The 20,345-nt window shown below is 40.8% G+C and overlaps 2 protein-coding genes across 4 annotated transcripts in view; both read left to right on the top strand.

The window, feature by feature from the left end:
- Window positions 1-3,756, top strand: part of LOC115226508 — an 84,344-nt gene extending 80,588 nt beyond the window's left edge. Inside the window, exons 34-35 of the mRNA XM_036515172.1 lie at window positions 533-589; window positions 3,614-3,756. Coding sequence (XP_036371065.1) covers window positions 533-547 — 15 coding nt within the window. The 3' untranslated portion in view covers window positions 548-589; window positions 3,614-3,756. The remainder of the gene's footprint in view (window positions 1-532; window positions 590-3,613) is intronic.
- Window positions 3,757-15,094: 11,338 nt separating this feature from the next.
- Window positions 15,095-20,345, top strand: part of LOC115226513 (colorectal mutant cancer protein) — a 115,634-nt gene continuing 110,383 nt past the window's right edge. For all 3 annotated transcript variants that reach the window (XM_036515034.1, XM_029797507.2, XM_029797508.2), the window contains exons 1-3: window positions 15,095-15,213; window positions 15,457-15,566; window positions 17,416-17,594. In XM_036515034.1, coding sequence (XP_036370927.1) covers window positions 15,524-15,566; window positions 17,416-17,594 — 222 coding nt within the window. In that variant the 5' untranslated portion in view covers window positions 15,095-15,213; window positions 15,457-15,523. The remainder of the gene's footprint in view (window positions 15,214-15,456; window positions 15,567-17,415; window positions 17,595-20,345) is intronic.

The raw sequence follows: 20,345 nt of genomic DNA, 5'->3' as shown, positions 1-20,345 counted from the left end.
AAAAACTGCCGTTCAAACCGAAACGATCCCAGATTGGGTTTATTACATTTCTGAAGAATAAAAGATACCCTTCCCCCCCCCTAAAACAGATTGAAATGCAATAGATCGATACTAGGGTCATAATTATGGGTGACAATTTCATATGACACCGCTAGAAAAAACTGCCGTTCAAACTGAAACGATCCCAGATTGGGTTTATTTACATTTCTGAAGAATAAAAGATACCCTTCCCCCACCCCTAAAACAGATTGAAATGCAATAGATCGATTCTAGGGTCATAATTATGGGTGACAATTTCATATGACACCGCTAGAAAAAACTGCCGTTCAAACCGAAAAGATCCCAGTTTGGGTTTATTTACATTTCTGAAGAATAAAAGATACCCTTCCCCCACCCCTAAAACAGATTGAAATGCAATAGATCGATACTAGGGTCATAATTATGGGTGACAATTTCATATGACACCGCTAGAAAAAACTGCCGTTCAAACCGAAAAGATCCCTTGTTTTCAACTTATATGTATTTCTTCCAGATAATCATCACTTAGACAGTAAATGAAGTTCTTGTGAATGCCATTACTACACATACAGTAAGTTTCATTCCTGGTTTTCTATTTTGATTTTGTTATTGCTGTTGTTTGCTTCAAATCAATCCTTGAAATATTTGAAATACATTTAAATGCCATTCTAAACTGGAGGCTGCAGTTCAGGCTCCTTACTCTTTTGTTCATGTGGAGGGTTCCCTTGTTCTCTCTTATTCGTAGTCCTTCAAAATCTAGTAGATTTTATGATTTTTAGTCAACCATGTAACTATGTGCTTGTTATATTTAACTTAGCGTAGGAGTGGCTGTGTGGTAAGTAGCTTGCTTACAAACCACATGGTTCCGGGTTCAGTCCCACTACGTGCCACCTTGGGCAAGTGTCTTCTACTATTGCCTCGGGCCGACCAATGCCTTGTGAGTGGATTTGGTAGACGGAAACTGAAAGAAGCCCGTCGTATATATATATAATCTTTTAATCTTTTACTTGTTTCAGTCATTTGACTGCGGCCATACTGGAGCACCGCCTTTAGTCAAGCAAATCGACCCCAGGACTTATTCTTTCTAAGCCCAGTACTTATTCTATCAGTCTCTTTTGCCGAACCGCTAAGTGACGGGGATGTAAACACACCAGCATCGGTTGTCAAGCAATGCTAGGGGGACAAACACAGACACACAAACACACACACACATATATACATATATATATACGACAGGCTTCTTTCAGTTTCTGTCTACCAAATCCACTCACAAGTAGTTGGTTAGCAAGCTACTTACCACACAGCCACTCCTGCGCCTATATATATATATATATATATATATATATATATATATTAAATTAGACAAATCAAACAGTGCAAAACATAAACCAAAACATAGAAATAAATTTAATTAATAAATCTAATTTGCCTAATTGTGGTTTTTATCTCTAATTTAATATATATTTATACTGTAAAATTAGATTTAATCCTAAATCTAATTTTTCCCTGTAAGTTTGGATTTACTCCCTAATATTATTATTATATATATATGTATGTGTGTGTATATGTTTGTGTGTCTGTGTTTGTCCCCCCCAACATTGCTTGACAACCGATGCTGGTGTGTTTACGTCCCCGTAACTTAGCGGTTCGGCAAAAGAGACCGATAGAATAAGTACTTGGCTTACAAAGAATAAGTCCCGGGGTCGATTTGCTCGACTAAAGGCGGTGCTCCAGCATGGCCACAGTCATGTGACTGAAACAAGTAAAAGAGTATAAAAGAGTAGGAGTGGCTGTGTGGTAAGTAGCTTGCTAACCAGCCACATGGTTCCGGGTTCAGTCCCACTGTGTGGCATCTTGGGCAAGTGTCTTCTGCTATAGCCCCGGGCCGACCAATGCCTTGTGAGTGGATTTGGTAGACGGAAACTGAAAGAAGCCTGTCATATATATGTATATATATATATGCGTGTGTGTATATGTTTGTGTGTCTGTGTTTGTCCCCCTAGCATTGCTTGACAACCGATGCTGGTGTGCTTACATCCCCGTAACTTAGCGGTTCAGCAAAGGAGACAGATAGAATAAGTACTAGGCTTACAAAGAATAAGTCCCGGGGTCGATTTGCTCGACTAAAGGCGGTGCTCCAGCATGGCCACAGTCTGAAACAAGTAAAAGAGTATTAAAGAGTATAAGAGTATAATAGAAAGGTTTACATAATCTCTAACATTAGTTTCCAGAATATCTCGGCTCTTGAGAGCATCCGGTCAAGTGAGGATTCCATAGGCCAAATATTCTGTCATCGGAAGAGCTCATCATACCTATTAGTTTGAGTTACCCTGTAGAAAATTCCATATACCTTGTGTGTGTGGAGGCACATGGCCTAGTGGTTAGAGCAGCGGACTCGCGGTCGAGGGATCGCGGGTTCTAATCTCAGACCGGGCGATGTGTGTGTTTATGAGTGAAAACACCTAAGCCCCACGCGGCTCCGGCAGAAGGTAATGGTGAAACTTCTGCTGACTCTTTCGCCACAACTTTGGTGGAGGCACATGGCCTAGTGGTTAGAGCAGCAGACTCGCGGTCGAGGGATCGCGGGTTCGAATCTCAGACCGGACGATGTGTGTGTTTATGAGCGAAAACACCTAAGCTCCACGCGGCTCCGGCAGAAGGTAATGGCGAAACTTCTGCTGACTCTTTCGCCACAACTTTCTCTCGCTCTTTCCGCCTGCATCTTGCAGCTCACCTGCGATGGACCGGCGACCCGTCCAGGTGAGGAACCTATACGCCAAGAAACCGGGAATCCGGCCCTTATGAGCCAGGCATAGCTCGAGAAGGAACAAACAAAAACAAACATATACCTTGTGTGTGTGTGTGTGTGTGTGTACATATAGGTAGATTGATATGTAGATTAATTTACATACATATATACTGGTAGTGACTTGTAGTCTGAGTAAGAAGGTTCTGCAATTTCTTGCCAAAAAACTTGCACAAATGATTTGTTTGTAGTGACGAAATGTTTGTGTTGTATATTAGCTCGCTTCTTCTTCTTTCAAATCAATGTTACCTGAACAGGTACAAGGTGTACCACATATCAGTTATTGAAGTTATCACAAAGCAATGTTTGATGAAGTGTTTTGCTCAAGTACACTATACAGCACCTGGTCCGGGAATTGAAACCTCAATCTCACAATCTTGAGTGCAACTCCCTGATCACTTGGCTATGCACCCTCACACATACATATGCACACACATCATATTGTATTATATTATATCTTTATATATAAAATTGAAGTTGTGTGTGTGAGACTCTGTCTCTTCTGATTTATATTCCTAACTACTCCCACATTTTGCGGTGCAGTTTAACCAAAAGCAGGTATCTTATAGTTGTCATTCATATCGAGCCCTTCTGGGTATTAGCGCATGTCTACAATGAGTCTACGATTTAAAAAAAATTTACCATCATTTTTCCGCATTTTTAATGATTTTTGCTCGGGTTATATAAGAGAAGTAACTCTCTAAAAATGCTTATATAGTTATTTCCTTTACAAACCCGAGCAATGCCAGGCGATACTGCTAGTTATATTATATTTTCCTTCTCTTACAGATTATCCTGGACGCAATATCATTTCTTTTTCATGATTCAATAACTTATCACATTTGCTGGGCGATTTCCAATGAAAAAGATGAGGAATTTACTTGAAAACCAAAAAAGGAAACTGATTAAATAAAACAAAGACGAATATCAAATTCTTTTTCTTATTTCTTTTATCCTTCTTTCTATGTCAAGACGATTTTGAGTCTTTGACAGCAGACACATCACCCGATTGAAACCTGACTCAACTAAATAAGAGATGGTAAAAACGAATAAAAGCAACTTAACGTTTTCCCAGAGTAATGGGTACTTTTTAGAGGCCTCTTCATTCATCCACAACTTCTGGTATCCTCCATATTTGAACCTTGCTTTCTTGTATGTCAATATTGACTTCAGATAGTGTGGGATGACGTCAGCAACTGGGGAGCTGACCGGAGGGGGCAGCAGTGAAGTACATGCAGCGAGGGCAGCATTCTGCTTTTTTCGCTGCCATCGTGGTGACGTCTTATATGGAGCGCCGAAATAGCTTGTGGTGTATGCAAGAGATTCGAAATAAAAGCACCTACCTTCTCTTCGCTCAGACGGAGACCCTTCAGCGGTAACGGATCCTTCAACACAGCCCGACCCGAACACTAGAAATAGCAGCTGCTTCTCCCAACCTTAACAACGTGCTGACCCCGTCTTACCCGCTCGGCGACCTGCCTTGAAAAAGGCAGAATCCTGCCCTTCCTGCGTGCGCGTCACAGCTGCTCCTTCCGGTCAGCTCCCCAGCTGCTGACGTCATCCCACAGATAGATCAATAACAAAGGGATCCACAAACCACTATGGCACCATCATTTGGAGTAGATCAGAGAAGTGAATTTCCATATCATTATGTAACTGCTTCAGATGATCAACATAAACTGCAGCTCAGTGGATATGCTTGCTAGTTAGTTGGTTAGTTAATTTGGCTCAAAAGCAAATAGCAAGGCCATGTATGGGGACATGGAGTTAAGTACAGGGTGGTGTTCATGTAAAGAGTTCAGGCCACTTGAGGTCAAGGGAGGCTTTGAACAAAGCGGTTGTCGGCATCTTCACCATCTCATCTGGCAGCTTGTTTCACGGATCCGCAACCCGGACGGAGAAAGCTCCTCTCCTTCGATTGAGATGAAATCGTCGCAGGTAGAGCTTTTCGGAATGACCCCCAGCCGACGCTCTGGAGCAGGAGTGAAGAACAGCTCTTTCGAGAGGTTACACTTTCCACTTATGATGTTGTGGGCGAGAAGGAAACTGTGCAAATTCCTGTCTTCCAAGATTCAACCAGAATAACTCTAGTTTCTCATTGAAGGTATTAATTTTCTCTGTGCAAGAAAACAGAACGGAGTTATTTCCTTGAAGTTCTTTGTTAAGGACATTTAGCTTTTCAAGTGTGTCAGACAAGTAAAAGATATCACTCTTTGCATCAACGAGTTTCTCTCCAAGTTCTGTTTCACTCAAAAAAGAGATAATCAGTTGTCCTTGCCTTACAAAATTGCAGGATAGCTAATCAACCAGTACGTGACAAATTAGAAGTTATAGTGAGTAGGTGCGGGCATGGCTGTGTGGTTAGGGAGCTTGCTTCCTAGCTACATGGTTTCGGGTTCAGTCCCACTGCGTGGCACTCTGGGTAGGTGTTTCCCACTATAGCCCCGAGCCGACTGAAGCTTTGTGATTGAATTCGGCAGGCGGAAGTTACCGCCGTGTGTGTATATGTGCGTGTAGGTGCTTGTGCCTCTCCGAAAGAGAGAGAGAGTGAATTTATATAGTTTACCTGATGTGGAGGAAAGATCTGAAATTGTGAAACTCATCACTGCTTTCCCTTGTGATCTTAGTGAGGTGTTCTTAGAAGAAATTGTACAGTTTGTAGATTTTTGTAAGCTCAGGTCATGTTTCACCCCATCTCAACAGGCACTTTTAATCTATGATGAAGAGCCTGCTGAAACCATTCCTAGTGTTGAAGTAGCTCTTAGAATATTTTTGAGCTTGATGGTTACGAGTTGTTCAGGAGAGAGTTCATTCAGTAAATTGGGTCTGATAAAGATTTAACTGAGGACCATGATGGCCCACAAAAGACTAAGTGGGATCTTTTCGGTTTGAACGGCAGTTTTTAACATAATTTCTAGGTAACTAAAAAATTTTAAACTTCGTATATTGGTAGAATGTGTTTATAAAACATCTTTTTCTCTTGGCTTTATTGAGAAAATTCTATAGTTTCTAAGATATTTGTTGTTTTTTTCTTGAATTTCTGCAATTTCAACCAATCAATTATGGACGTTAAAGGATGATGATGATGATGATGATGATGATAATGACGACGACAATAATGATGATGATGATGATGATGACGATGACGATGATGACGACAACGACGATGACGACGACGACGATGATGACGACGACGATGATGACGATGACGATATGATGATGATGACGACGACGACGATGATGACGATGACGATGATAATGACGATGACGACGATGATGACGATGACGATGATAATGACGACGACAATATGATGATGACGATGACGATGACGACGATAATGACGATGATGATGATAATGACAACGACGACGATGATGATGACGACGACGATGATGACGATGACGATGATAATGACGACGACAATATGATGATGACGATGATGATGATGACGATAATGACGATGACGATGATAATGACGACGACGACGATGATGACGACGACGACGATGATGACGATGACGATGATAATGACGACGACAATATGATGATGACGATGACGATGACGACGATGATGACGATGACGATGATAATGACGACGACAATATGATGATGACGATGACGATGATGACGATGACGACGACGACAATAATGATGATGATGATGACGACAACAATAATGATGATGATGACGATGACGATGATGACGACGACGACGACGATGGTGCAAATGCATTGTTTGTAATGTAAACTATGTTGAGTGATATCTTAGTATAGAGGAAGAATTATTATCCAAACATCTGCAATTTGAATGACTTACATCAGTTAATAGGAAGTCTTGCCTGCCCTCACTTTACTTTTGGTTTAACCCACATATTAAAACTTAAACCATTTACAAGGTTTCCACTGTCAGTAGTCATTTGATATATTTCCTGACACTTTATACAATTTGCTATTGTGTACCCATCTGCTTCGTCGCTCCCACACACACCCATCCATTCATTACTGTTGCTCTTAGTCCAGCCATAAGTGACTTGTTACTCACCATACATAAAATTAGTGTTACTGCTTCCGATACCACTTGGTGTAAATAACCTCCACATATACACACCGGCCTTGTCTGTTTTTTTTGTGCTTCTGTTCCAGCCTCCCTTCAGTCCTGGTATCTTTCCCTTTTTATATTGTTCTCAGCCAAGTAGGACTTAGTTTTCTTATACTTCTGTGATTTTGAACTGTTTCTTTAACCCTTTCGTTACCGTATTTATTTTGAGATGCTCTGAGTTTCTTTCAATTATTTTAAATATAACAAAGAATTTAGTAAAATAACTTAATTATCATTAAGCTTAGTGTTAGGAACATAAATTGTGACTAAGGTTTGGTGGAAGATTTTAATTCAGAACTTACAAAAGCTAGACATTTATACTACAGAGCCAGAGCTGGTATTGAAAGGGTTAAAAACACCTCTACATTTGGGCAGATGGACATTAGAAGCAGTTGAAAGGGTGGGGATTGAAAGAAATTTAGGCTATTATTTCTAGCATATAGAGTGACCACATTGAGGTCACCTTCTCTCATGTCTTCTGCTGATTATTTTTCTTCTTAACCCTTTTGTTACCGTATTTATTTTGAGATGCTCTGAGTTTCTTTCAATTATTTTAAATATAACAAAGAATTTAGTAAAATAACTTAGTTATCATTAAGCTAGTGTTAGGAACATGAATTGTGACTAAGGTTTGGTGGAAGATTTTAATTCAAAACTTATGAAAACAAGACATTTGTACTACAGAGACAGAAGTGGTTTCAGCTGGGTTGGTAACGAAAAGGTTAAGGAGTGAAATTTGTTTTAAGTAAAGTAATGCTTAAGAAGAATATTTGAAAGAAGTTAGAGTATTAAAAAAGGTAAATATATACAATTTATGAAAAGTTAAAGTGGGTAGGTCGTGTAATTTGGATAACACCATTTAAAGATGGCTTTGTAATATTGGCTTAACCCTTTTGTTACTGTATTTATTTTGAGATGCTCCGTGTTACTTTCAATTATTTTAAATATAACAAAGAATTTAGTAAAATAACTTAGTTATCATTAAGCTAGTGTTAGAAACATAAATTGTGACTAATGTTTGGTGGAAGATTTTAATTCAAAACTTATGAAAACAAGACATTTGTACTACAGAGACAGAAGTGGTTTTAACCAGGTTGGTACCAAAAAGGGTTAAGAATTGTTTCTCTATTGTATATTTCAACACTTTTGTTACCATAATTCTGTTGAGATGCTCTGTGCTTCTTTCAATTAATTGTAAATATAACAAAGAATTTAGTAAAATAACTTAGTTATCATTAAGCTAGTGTTAGGAACATAAATTGTGACTAATGTTTAGTGGAAAATTTTAATTCAAACCTTTAAAAAACAAGACATTTGTACTACAGAGCCAGAGCCGGTTTCAGCCGGGTTGGTATCAAAAGGGTAACCCTGTAGCATTTAAACCAGCCATATCTGGTCCAAATATTCTACTGGTTCTATGTTCAAACCAGTCAGAACTGGCTTCTCACACCTCCCCTACAGTGTCATTCTAAAAGTAAACAATTACATCATGGACATCTCAAAGCTGAGAGATAATTCATGATTAATTTAAAACAATTTTATAAACATTACATTTGACAACATAACCTGAATGCTAAAGTGTTTTTCTCTTCCCATGATTTCTTCATATTCTCCTTCCCTTCCTTCCAGATGAAGGCCTTATGCCCAAAATGCTAAGTACACTTCTATTTAATGCTTTTAAGTTTTAAACTAACACCAAAGGGTGAACGAAGTCAGTAGAGTCAATGACGATCCAGGAGCTGAGAGAGATCCCTAGTCTTTGTTTAAATATCTGGGCTGCGGGGTCACTCCAAAAAGCTCTATCTACGACGATTTCATCTCAGTCAAAGGAGAGGGGCTTTCTCCGTTCGGGTTGCTGGACGAGATAGTGAAGATGCCGATGACCGCTCGGTTCAAAGTCTCTCTTGAAACAGAAATGGCCTGAACTCTTTGCATGAACACCCTCCCTGTACATAATTCCATGTCCCCCTACATGGCCTTGCTTTTTGCTTTTTGAGCCAAAAAAGTTAGCTTAACTTATATATACACATATATACATGCATATATTTATATATGATCTCATTCTTGCTCACAACATCATAAGCGGAAAGTGTAACCTCTCGAAAGAGCTGTTCTTCACTCCTGCTCCAGAGCGTCGGCTGCGGGGTCACTCCGAAAAGCTCTATCTGCGACAATTTCCTCTCAATCGAAGGAGAGGGGCTTTCTCCGTCCGGGTTGCAGATCCGTGGAATAAGCTGCCGGACGAGATAGTGAAGATGCCGACGACCGCTCGGTTCAAAGTCTCTCTTGACCAGAAATGGCCTGAACTCTTTGCATGACCACCCTCCCTGTACATAACTTCCTGTCCCCCTACATGGCCTTGCTTTTTGCTTTTTGAGCCAATAAAATTGAATTGAATTGAATTGAATCTCTCTGGGAGAAGGAGACTTTGAGGTAACACCAGTAGCTTTGTTTGCATCCAATGATGTAGACTGGTTATTCTTTTCGGGCAAATCCATGTGTTGTTTAGAGAATGGAATTATCTTTGTGTAAGGCTTTTCCTAACTTTGGAAGGCTTCAGTCACAAATCTCATTTGATTTTTAGCATCTCTCTTATCATCATGATCATCATGATCATCATGATCATCATCATCATTTAACATCCGTTTTCCGCGATAGCACGGGTTGGACTATGTGTTGTATAATATGGCTGGTTGTACCCAAGAAAAGTAAAACAGTCTGGAGTGGCTGTGTGGTAAGTAGCTTGTTTACCAACCACATGGTTCCGGGTTCAGTCCCACTGCGTGTCACCTTGGGGCAAATGTCTTCTACTATAGCCTCGGGCCGACCAAAGCCTTGTGAGTGGATTTGGTAGACGGAAACTGAAAGAAGCCCATCGTATATATGTATATATATATAGGCGCAGGAGTGGCTGTGTGGTAAGTAGCTTGTTTACCAACCACATGGTTCCGGGTTCAGTCCCACTGCGTGTCACCTTGGGGCAAATGTCTTCTACTATAGCCTCGGGCCGACCAAAGCCTTGTGAGTGGATTTGGTAGACGGAAACTGAAAGAAGCCCATCGTATATATGTATATATATATAGGCACAGGAGTGGCTGTGTGGTAAGTAGCTTGTTTACCAACCACATGGTTCCGGGTTCAGTCCCACTGCGTGGCACCTTGGGCACGTGTCTTCTACTATAGCCTCGGGCCGACCAAAGCCTTGTGAGTGGATTTGGTAGACGGAAACTGAAAGAAGCCCGTCATATATATATATATATATGTGTGTGTGTGTATAGGCACAGGATTGGCTGTGTGGTAAGTAGCTTGTTTACCAACCACATGGTTCCGGGTTCAGTCCCACTGCGTGTCACCTTGGGGCAAATGTCTTCTACTATAGCCTCGGGCCGACCAAAGCCTTGTGAGTGGATTTGGTAGACGGAAACTGAAAGAAGCCCGTCGTATATATATATATTTATATATATATATGCATGTCTGTGTGTCTGTGTTTGTCCTCCTAGCATTGCTTGACAACCGATGGATGCTGGTGTGTTTACGTCCCCGTCACTTAGCGGTTCGGCAAAAAAAAGACCGATAGAATAAGTACTGGGCTTACAAAGAATAAGTCCCGGGGTCGATTTGCCCGATTAAAGGCGGTGCTCCAGCATGGCCGCAGTCAAATGACTGAAACAAGTAAAAGAAAAAAAAGAGAGAGAGAGAGTCTATGAGAAATTCCATGATAGAATGAAGGCTTGCGTCAGTACTCTGAACACCTATCTCTCTCTCTCTTTCGCTCTCTCTGTCCCTTTGCATGTGTACACACACATGCATATGTGCATATGCACATGCATATACATGCATGTAGGTTTCCTTGAGTTTCGTTTAAGTTCTTGAGGGAGCTCAAGCCAGTTGCTAACGAGTCGCTGGTGTTCGAAAATATGTAGTTGAGTTGGTGTGTTGGTTGAACCATCAATGCATACACACGGGTGTGTGCATCTCTCTTTTACTCTCTTCTACTTGTTTCAGTCATTTGACTGTGGCCATGCTGGAGCACCGCATTTAATGGAGTAAATCAATCCCAGGACTTATTCTTTGTAAGCCCAGTACTTATTCTATCGGTCTCTTTTACTTGTTTCAGTCATTTGACTGTGGCCATGCTGGAGCACCGCCTTTTAGTCGAGCAAATCGACCCCGAGACTTATTCTTTGTAAGCCCAGTACTTATTCTATCTGTCTCTTTTACTTGTTTCAGTCATTTGACTGTGGCCATGCTGGAGCACCGCCTTTTAGTCGAGCAAATCGACCACAGGACTTATTCTTTGTAAGCCTAGTACTTATTCTATCGGTCTCTTTTACTTGTTTCAGTCATTTGACTGCGGCCATGCTGGAGCACCGCCTTTTAGTCGAGCAAATCGACCCCAGGACTTATTCTTTGTAATCCCAGTACTTATTCTATCGGTCTCTTTTACTTGTTTCAGTCATTTGACTGTGGCCATGCTGGAGCACCGCCTTTTAGTCAAGCAAATCGACCCCTGGACTTATTCTTTGTAAGCCCAGTACTTATTCTATCGGTCTCTTTTACTTGTTTCAGTCATTTGACTGCGGCCATGCTGGAGCACCGCCTTTTAGTCGAGCAAATCGACCCCAGGACTTATTCTTTGTAAGCCCAGTACTTATTCTATCGGTCTCTTTTACTTGTTTCAGTCATTTGACTGTGGCCATGCTGGAGCGCCGCCTTTAGAGCAAAATCGACCCCGGAACTTATTCTTTGTAAGCCCAGTACTTATTCTATCTGTCTCTTTTACTTGTTTCAGTCATTTGACTGTGGCCATGCTGGAGCACCGCCTTTTAGTCGCCAATCGACCCCGAGACTTATTCTTTGTAAGCCCAGTACTTATTCTATCTGTCTCTTTTACTTGTTTCAGTCATTTGACTGTGGCCATGCTGGAGCACCGCCTTTTAGTCGAGCAAATCGACCACAGGACTTATTCTTTGTAAGCCTAGTACTTATTCTATCGGTCTCTTTTACTTGTTTCAGTCATTTGACTGCGGCCATGCTGGAGCACGCCTTTTAGTCGAGCAAATCGACCCCAGGACTTATTCTTTGTAATCCCAGTACTTATTCTATCGGTCTCTTTTACTGTTTCAGTCATTTGACTGTGGCCATGCTGGAGCACCGCCTTTTAGTCAAGCAAATCGACCCCTGGACTTATTCTTTGTAAGCCCAGTAGTACTTATTCTATCGGTCTCTTTTACTTGTTTCAGTCATTTGACTGCGGCCATGCTGGAGCACCGCCTTTTAGTCGAGCAAATCGACCCCAGGACTTATTCTTTGTAAGCCCAGTACTTATTCTATCGGTCTCTTTTACTTGTTTCAGTCATTTGACTGTGGCCATGCTGGAGCGCCGCCTTTAGTCGAGCAAATCGACCCCGGAACTTATTCTTTGTAAGCCCAGTACTTATTCTATCTGTCTCTTTTACTTGTTTCAGTCATTTGACTGTGGCCATGCTGGAGCACCGCCTTTAGTCGAGCAAATCGACCCCAGGACTTATTCTTTGTAAGCCCAGTACTTATTCTATCGGTCTCTTTTACTTGTTTCAGTCATTTGACTGTGGCCATGCTGGAGCACCGCCTTTAGTCGAGATACTCGACCCCAGGACTTATTCTTTGTAAGCCCAGTACTTATTCTATCGATCTCTTTTACTTGTTTCAGTCATTTGACTGTGGCCATGCTGGAGCACCGCCTTTAGTCGAGATACTCGACCCCAGGACTTATTCTTTGTAAGCCTAGTACTTATTCTATCTGTCTCTTTTACTTGTTTCAGTCATTTGACTGTGGCCATGCTGGAGCGCCGCCTTTAGTCGAGCAACTCGACCCCAGGACTTATTCTTTGTAAGCCTAGTACTTATTCTATCTGTCTCTTTTACTTGTTTCAGTCATTTGACTGTGGCCATGCTGGAGCACCGCCTTTAGTCGAGATACTCGACCCCAGGACTTATTCTTTGTAAGCCCAGTACTTATTCTATCGGTCTCTTTTACTTGTTTCAGTCATTTTACTGTGGCCATGCTGGAGCACCGCCTTTAGTCGAGATACTCAACCCCAGGACTTATTCTTTGTAAGCCTAGTACTTATTCTATCTGTCTCTTTTACTTGTTTCAGTCATTTGACTGTGGCCATGCTGGAGCGCCGCCTTTAGTCGAGCAACTCGACCGCAGGACTTATTCTTTGTAAGCCCAGTACTTATTCTATCTGTCTCTTTTACTTGTTTCAGTCATTTGACTGTGGCCATGCTGGAGCACTGCCTTTAGTCGAGATACTCGACCCCAGGACTTATTCTTTGTAAGCCCAGTACTTATTCTATCGGTCTCTTTTACTTGTTTCAGTCATTTGACTGTGGCCATGCTGGAGCACCGCCTTTTAGTCGAGCAAATCGACCCCAGCACTTATTCTTTGTAAGCCCAGTACTTATTCTATCAGTCTCTTTTACTTGTTTCAGTCATTTGACTGCGGCCATGCCGGAGCACCGCCTTTGTAGTCAAGCAAATCGACCCCAGGACTTATTCTTTGTAAGCCTAGTACTTATTCTATCGGTCTCTTTTACTTGTTTCAGTCATTTGACTGTGACCATGCTGGAGCACCGCCTTTAGTCGAGCAAATCAACCCCAGGACTTATTCTTTGTAAGCCTGGTACTTATTCTATCAGTCTGTTTTGCTGAACCGCTAAGTGATGGGGACGTGAACACACCAGCATCGGTTGTCAAGCAATGCTAGGGAGACAAACACAGACACACAAACACGCACACACACATATATATACATATATATATACGATGGGCTTCCTTCAGTTTCCATCTAACAAATCCACTCACAAGGCTTTGGTCGACCCGAGGCTATAGTACAAGACATTTGCCCAAGGTGCCACGTAGTGGGACTGAACCCGGAACCATGCGGTTGGTAAGCAAGCTACTTACCACACAGCCACTCCTACACCTATATTCACATGCCTTATAAATCCTGTCTGTGCCACTAAAAGATTGAATTTGGAAAATCTGCATCAGTTTCTTTTGCTCTTTCTCTGTGAAATCAAGTATTTGAAGGTTTTTGTACAAATCTGTGTGAATGTATATACGTGGTAAGTAGCTTGCTTACCAACCACTTGGTTCCGGGTTCAGTCCCACTACATGGCACCTTGGGCAAGTGTCTTCTACTATAGCCTTGGGCCAACCAATGCCTTGTGAGTGGATTTGGTAGACGGAAACTGAAAGGAGCCCGCCATATATATGTATATATATATATATATGTATGTGTATATGTTTGTGTGTCTGTGTTTGTCCCCCTGGCATTGCTTGACAACCGATGCTGGTGTGTTCATGTCCCCGTAACTTAGCGGTTCAGCAAAAGAGACCGATAGAATAAGTACTAAGCTTACAAAGTATAAGTCCTGGACTAAAGGCGGTGCTCCAGCATGGCCACAGTCAAATGACTGAAACAAGTAAAAGAGTAAAAAAAGAGTGTATGTGTGTATGTATCAATTTATGTGTTTGTATGTATGTATTTATACATACAAACACGTAAATTTATAGTTCATCAACATTGAAGACTTGACAATCCTGTAAAATACTAAAGATTGAAAGAGAAAGAGAGAGAGAGAGAGGGGGGAGAGAGGGGGGAGAGAGAGAGAGAGAGTAGGGATTGAAAGAACTGAAGAACAGTAGGAGTGAAAGATTAATAGAAGGAAAAGGAAAAAAGAAACATACATATACACACACACAAACATACATGTGTGTGTGTGTGTAAATATATGATTGTATGTATATATATATATATATATATGTCTTACAACTTCACTTTGTTATATATATATATATATATATTATATATATATAACAAAGTGAAGTTGTAAGACATATATATATATATTATATATATATATATATACATACAATCATATATTTACACACACACACACACACACACACACACATATATATATATATAATTGTTTCTTCCTGTGAAAGCGGATCTAAAAGAACAACGAAGATATATGTGTGTATAGACATGTATATACATACATACATACATGCACGCACATACACACCACACACACTCACACAATTACTCACACACATACATGCAGAAAGGATGCATCATATAACAACATTAAACATTTGTTTTTATTATTCTGTGATTTGTCGGTGACACAGACTTCTGTGAGAGCATACTACCTCCACCACAATACAACTACAGCACCGTTATTACACTACACCACCATACCACTACAATTCTTCACTCTTTACATTCCTATACAGCTGTACCTATTTCTTTATTGCCCACAAGGGGCTAAACACAGAGGGAACAAACAAGGACAGACATAGGTATTAAGTCAATTACATCGACTCCAGTGCGTAACTGGTACTTAATTTATCGACCCCGAAAGGATGAAAGGCAAAGTCGACCTCGGCGGAATTTGAACTCACAACGTAACGACAGACGAAATACTGCTAAGCATTTCGCCCACCGTGCTAACGTTTCTGCCAGCTCGGCGCCTTGAGCAGTACCTCCATTCTAACATTGCTATATTCACAACCACCGCTACCACCACACATCACCACAGCACCCCTATGACGATTCTGATGGGTATCAAAATGTTGGCGTTTCGGAAAAGTGAGTAGTACACCAGTTTATTCTTTTACTTGTTTCAGTCATTTGACTGCGGCCATGCTGGAGCACCGCCTTCAGTCGAGCAAATCGACCCTAGGACTTATTCTTTGTAAGCCCAGTACTTATTCTATTGGGTTCTTTTGCCGAACCGCTAAGTAACAGTGACGTAAACACACCAGCATCGGTTGTCAAGCAATGCTAGGGGGACAAACACAGACACACAAACACACACACATACATATATATATATACATATATACGACAGGCTTCTTTCAGTTTCCGTCTACCGAATCCACTCACAAGGCATTGGTCAGCCCGGGGCTATAGCAGAAGACACTTGCCCAAGATGCCACGCAATGGGACTGAACCCGGAACCATGTGGTTGGTAAGGAAGCTACTTACCACACAGCCACTCCTGCGCCTTTGTTTGTTATTATTGTTGTTGTTGGTGGCGGTGGTGGTGTTGCTGTTGCTGTTTTTATTGTCGTAGTTGTGTTTGTTGTTATAACGCTATTTTTATTGATTTCGTTTGTTGTTGTTGTTCTTGTTATTGCTATTATTGTTGTCATCGCTGTTTTAGATGTTGTAGCTATTGTCGTTGATATTGTTGCTGCTGTTATTCTTGTTAACATAATCGTCATCATCAATAATATTAATATGCCCAACTTGTTTTTGTACATCCGTACCTGTGGTGTGCGTCACACTTGCCTCAATGGAAGAAGTGAGTGGCAAAGTGGGAGGGAGGAGGACAGAGAGGAAGTGAAAGAGAAAGAGAGAGAATGAGAGAGATAGTGAGTGGTGATGGCGTTCGTTTTGTGTTTTTAAATGTTTATCACATCGCAAGAAAAGTTGATACACAGATACATACACCCCTTTTGTTACCAACCTGGCTGAAACCAGCTCTGGTTCTGAGTACAAATGTCTTGTTTTCATAAGTTTTGAATTAAAATCTTCCACCAAAACTTAGTCACAATTTATGATCCTAACACTAGCTTAATGATAACTAAGTTATTTTACTAAATTCTTTGTTATATTTAAAATTAATTGAAAGAAGCACAGAGCATCTCAAAACAGAAATATGGTAACAAAAGTGTTGAAATATACAATAGAGAAACAATTCTCAACCCTTTTAGGTACCAACCTGGTTGAAACCACTTCTGTCACTGTTGTACAAATGTCTTGTTTTCATAAGTTTTGAATAAAAAATCTTCTACCAAAACTTAGTCACAATTTATGTTCCTAACACTAGCTGAGTGATAACTAAGTTATTTTACTAAATTCTTTGTTATATTTAAAGTAATTGAAAGAAACACAGAGCATCTCAAAACAAATACAGTAATGAAAGGGTTAAATTAAAAACGGCAGAGAGGAGGGACACAGAGGAAGTGAGAGAGAAAGCGAGAAAGTGAGAGAGACAGTAGATACATGGATCGAAAGAAAAGTTGATACATAGATACATAGACACATTGTTATATTAAAAGTGGGAGAGAGGAGAGACAAAGAGGAAGTGAGAGAGTAAGTGAGAGAGACAGTAGATACATAGCTCGAAAGAAAAGTTGATTCATAGATACATTGTTAAATCAAAGACAACTCCAGCAAATATTGGATGTCACTTTCACTTTTCATTACCACATGAGGATAAAATTAACTCAGCAAGTGGTATGCATGTCCACAGGGTTTATTGTATAGGAAATATGAATCATTATATAAGTTAAGGGTAATATCCAAAAAGTTGGCTTTATATCATCATCATCAAAAATTATATATATATATATATATATATATATGTTTATATATGCACTATGAATGAAAATTAAGGCTCAGTTATATTTTCATTATTTATAAATTCCAGGCCAGCATTCCTTAAAACATTTCAGTACCATCTACACAGTGAAATCTTCTGGATTTGATTCCACCTTACAAAGTTTGGATAATTTAAAACTACACAGCAAAACTGTAGATTCAGGAACTTTTCACAAGTTATGTTCAAATTTTTCAAATACTCAGGAGTTTATTGATTTTATCAGTAAAGTAAGTCAAAATTTCATCTCAATCATTTTAATTAATCAATATTTATTTAACCTTTTTGATACCAAGCCTCAGACCGCCCTCTGTTTCTATGATACAAACTTCTTGTTTTAAACTTTAGCACACCACATATTCTCTAGAATGGTTTTCTCTGACACTGCCCTATTACTACAAGGGAGAAAACTCATACAGTGACATGATGCACATACAGTGGGCTAAAGGTTAAACAAATGATGCAAATTAAAAATTTCTTCTGCCAAAATTCCACCTCGCTATGAAAGTGAGAAAAGATGTTGCTAGAAAATTGTTTGAAGGTGCTGAGAAAGCAAGCCGTTACAACTGGCTCAAGAGAGAGAAAGTAAGAGGATGAATGGTGCAGCAGGATGGTAGAAACATCATAAGACGGCGAACTGGCAGAAACGTTAACGTGCCGAGCGAAATGCGTAGCCGTATTTCGTCTGCCGTTACGTTCTGAGTTCAAATTCCGCCGAGGTCGACTTTGCCTTTCATCCTTTCGGGGTCGATAAATTAAGTACCAGTTACACACTGGGGAGGTCGATGTAACTGTCTTAATCCGTTTGTCTGTCCTTGTTTGTCCCCTCTGTGTTTAGCTCCTTGTGGGTAATAAAGAAATAGGTATTTCGTCTGCCGTTACGTTCTGAGTTCAAATTCCGCCGAGGTCGACTTTGCCTTTCATCATTTCGGGGTCGATAAATTAAGTACCAGTTACACACTGGGGAGGTCGATGTAACTGTCTTAATCCGTTTGTCTGTCCTTGTTTGTCCCCTCTGTGTTTAGCCCCTTGTGGGTAATATAGAAACAGGATGGTAGAAACATTTGGCCCAGAGTTGGAACATCTGCTTCAACAAAAGCTCATGCTGTTACGTGGAAGCTTTGTTGCCTGCATCAGTGTCATGATGTCTGGTGTCATGATGGAAGTACCAAGTCACCTACAGAGCTGCTTCACCACCTGAAGAAACATTGATTCCTGCATTCCAAGACAGTGTACAGCATCACCTTCACAACATATGTGTTAACCCTAAAACAGTGGTTCCCAAACTATGAGTCACAACCCACAAATGGGTCATGAACAAAATCTTAGTGGGTCGGCGAGCTGGCAGAAACGTTAGCAGGCCGGGCGAAAATGCTTAGCGGTATTTCGTCTGCCGCTACGTTCTGAGTTCAAATTCCGCCGAGGTCGACTTTGCCTTTCATCCTTTCGGGGTCGATAAATTAAGTACCAGTTACGCACTGGAGTCGATGTAATCGACTTAGTACCTATGTCTGTCCTTGTTTGTCCCTTCTATGCTTAGCCCGTTGTGGGCAATAAAGAAATAGGTATTTCTCTGCCGTTACGTTGTGAGTTCAAATTCCGCCGAGGTCGACTTTGCCTTTCATCCTTTCGGGGTCGATAAATTAAGTACCAGTTACGCACTGGAGTCGATGTAATCGACTTAGTACCTATGTCTGTCCTTGTTTGTCCCTTCTATGCTTAGCCCGTTGTGGGCAATAAAGAAATAGGTATTTCGTCTGCCGTTACGTTGTGAGTTCAAATTCTGCCGAGGTCGACTTTGCCTTTCATCCTTTCGGGGTCGATAAATTAAGTACCAGTTACGCACTGGAGTCGATGTAATCGACTTAATACCTATGTCTGTCCTTGTTTGTCCCTTCTATGTTTAGCCCCTTGTGGGTAATAAAGAATTAGGAATCTTAGTGGGTCGCAAAAAGTTATAAAATTACACATTAACTTTGATTAACTGCTGTCTATCAAGATAGACAGTAGAGTTAAGTGGGTCGTCATAAACCGGTGTGATAAATAGTGGGTCGTGACTCTAAAAAGTTTGGGAGCCACTGCCCTAAAATATGTTCCGAATACTAGCTTAATAATGATAAAATTGTTTTACTAAATTCTTCATTTTTCTTGGCAGTGGGGTGGGGTGGGGGGCGAAAAATTAATCAAAACAAAGAAAAAGGGTCAGCAGAAATATGGCAATAAAGGGATTAAATTATTGCATGTTTTGTTGGGATGGGAACAGAGGTGTAGTGAGGGTGGCAGGGTTGTGGTCGGGTTGAAGGTGGGGCTGGATTGTGGTTAGAGGTGGTAGGGTTGTGGTGGGAGGTGGCAGGGTTGTGGTCGGGTTGAAGGTGGGGCTGGATTGTGGTTAGAGGTGGTAGGGTTGTGGTGGGAGGCGGCAGGGTTGTGGTAGAGTTCAAAGCAGGGCTGAGTTGTGAACAATAGCCATGTTGTTTGATGATACAGTAACACCTTATTAATTTCCGGTCATCCGCAGAATTTTCTAATGTAAGGGACATAACTCCACTTGCTTTATGCTTCATGGCATTACTCAACTTTCGTATTTTGTAGATAAACAAAAAGAATAATAAGTGAACTTTTTTTCAAATTGTGACACAAAGCCTACATATTGAGGGAAAGGGACAAGTTGGTTACATCATTCCCAACACTTGACTGGTAATTTATTTTTTTGACCCACTCAGCAGGGAGACAAATCCACATAAAAAACCCTTTATGAACAGCTCTTGACTGGCCGGTTCAAGGAGCACCTCCAAGACATCAGACTTGGCAATGACACCCTGTTCTCATGCCACTCCCTTACTACCGGTTATTCACTACAAGTCCTTTCTGTGTTCAGACTTTCTGTGAAGGGGCCACCCGGACTGTTGCCTTCACCATGAACAGGAACTAATCTTCTCTCTTTGTTCCTTTGCACCATATGGGCTCAACTCACTGCCTCT

The sequence above is a fragment of the Octopus sinensis genome, linkage group LG30 (genome assembly GCF_006345805.1).
Source record: "Octopus sinensis linkage group LG30, ASM634580v1, whole genome shotgun sequence".
Classification (NCBI taxonomy): Eukaryota; Metazoa; Mollusca; class Cephalopoda; order Octopoda; family Octopodidae; genus Octopus; species Octopus sinensis.
Note: the sequence above shows the minus strand (reverse complement) of the source record. Positions and strands in the feature narration are given on the sequence as shown.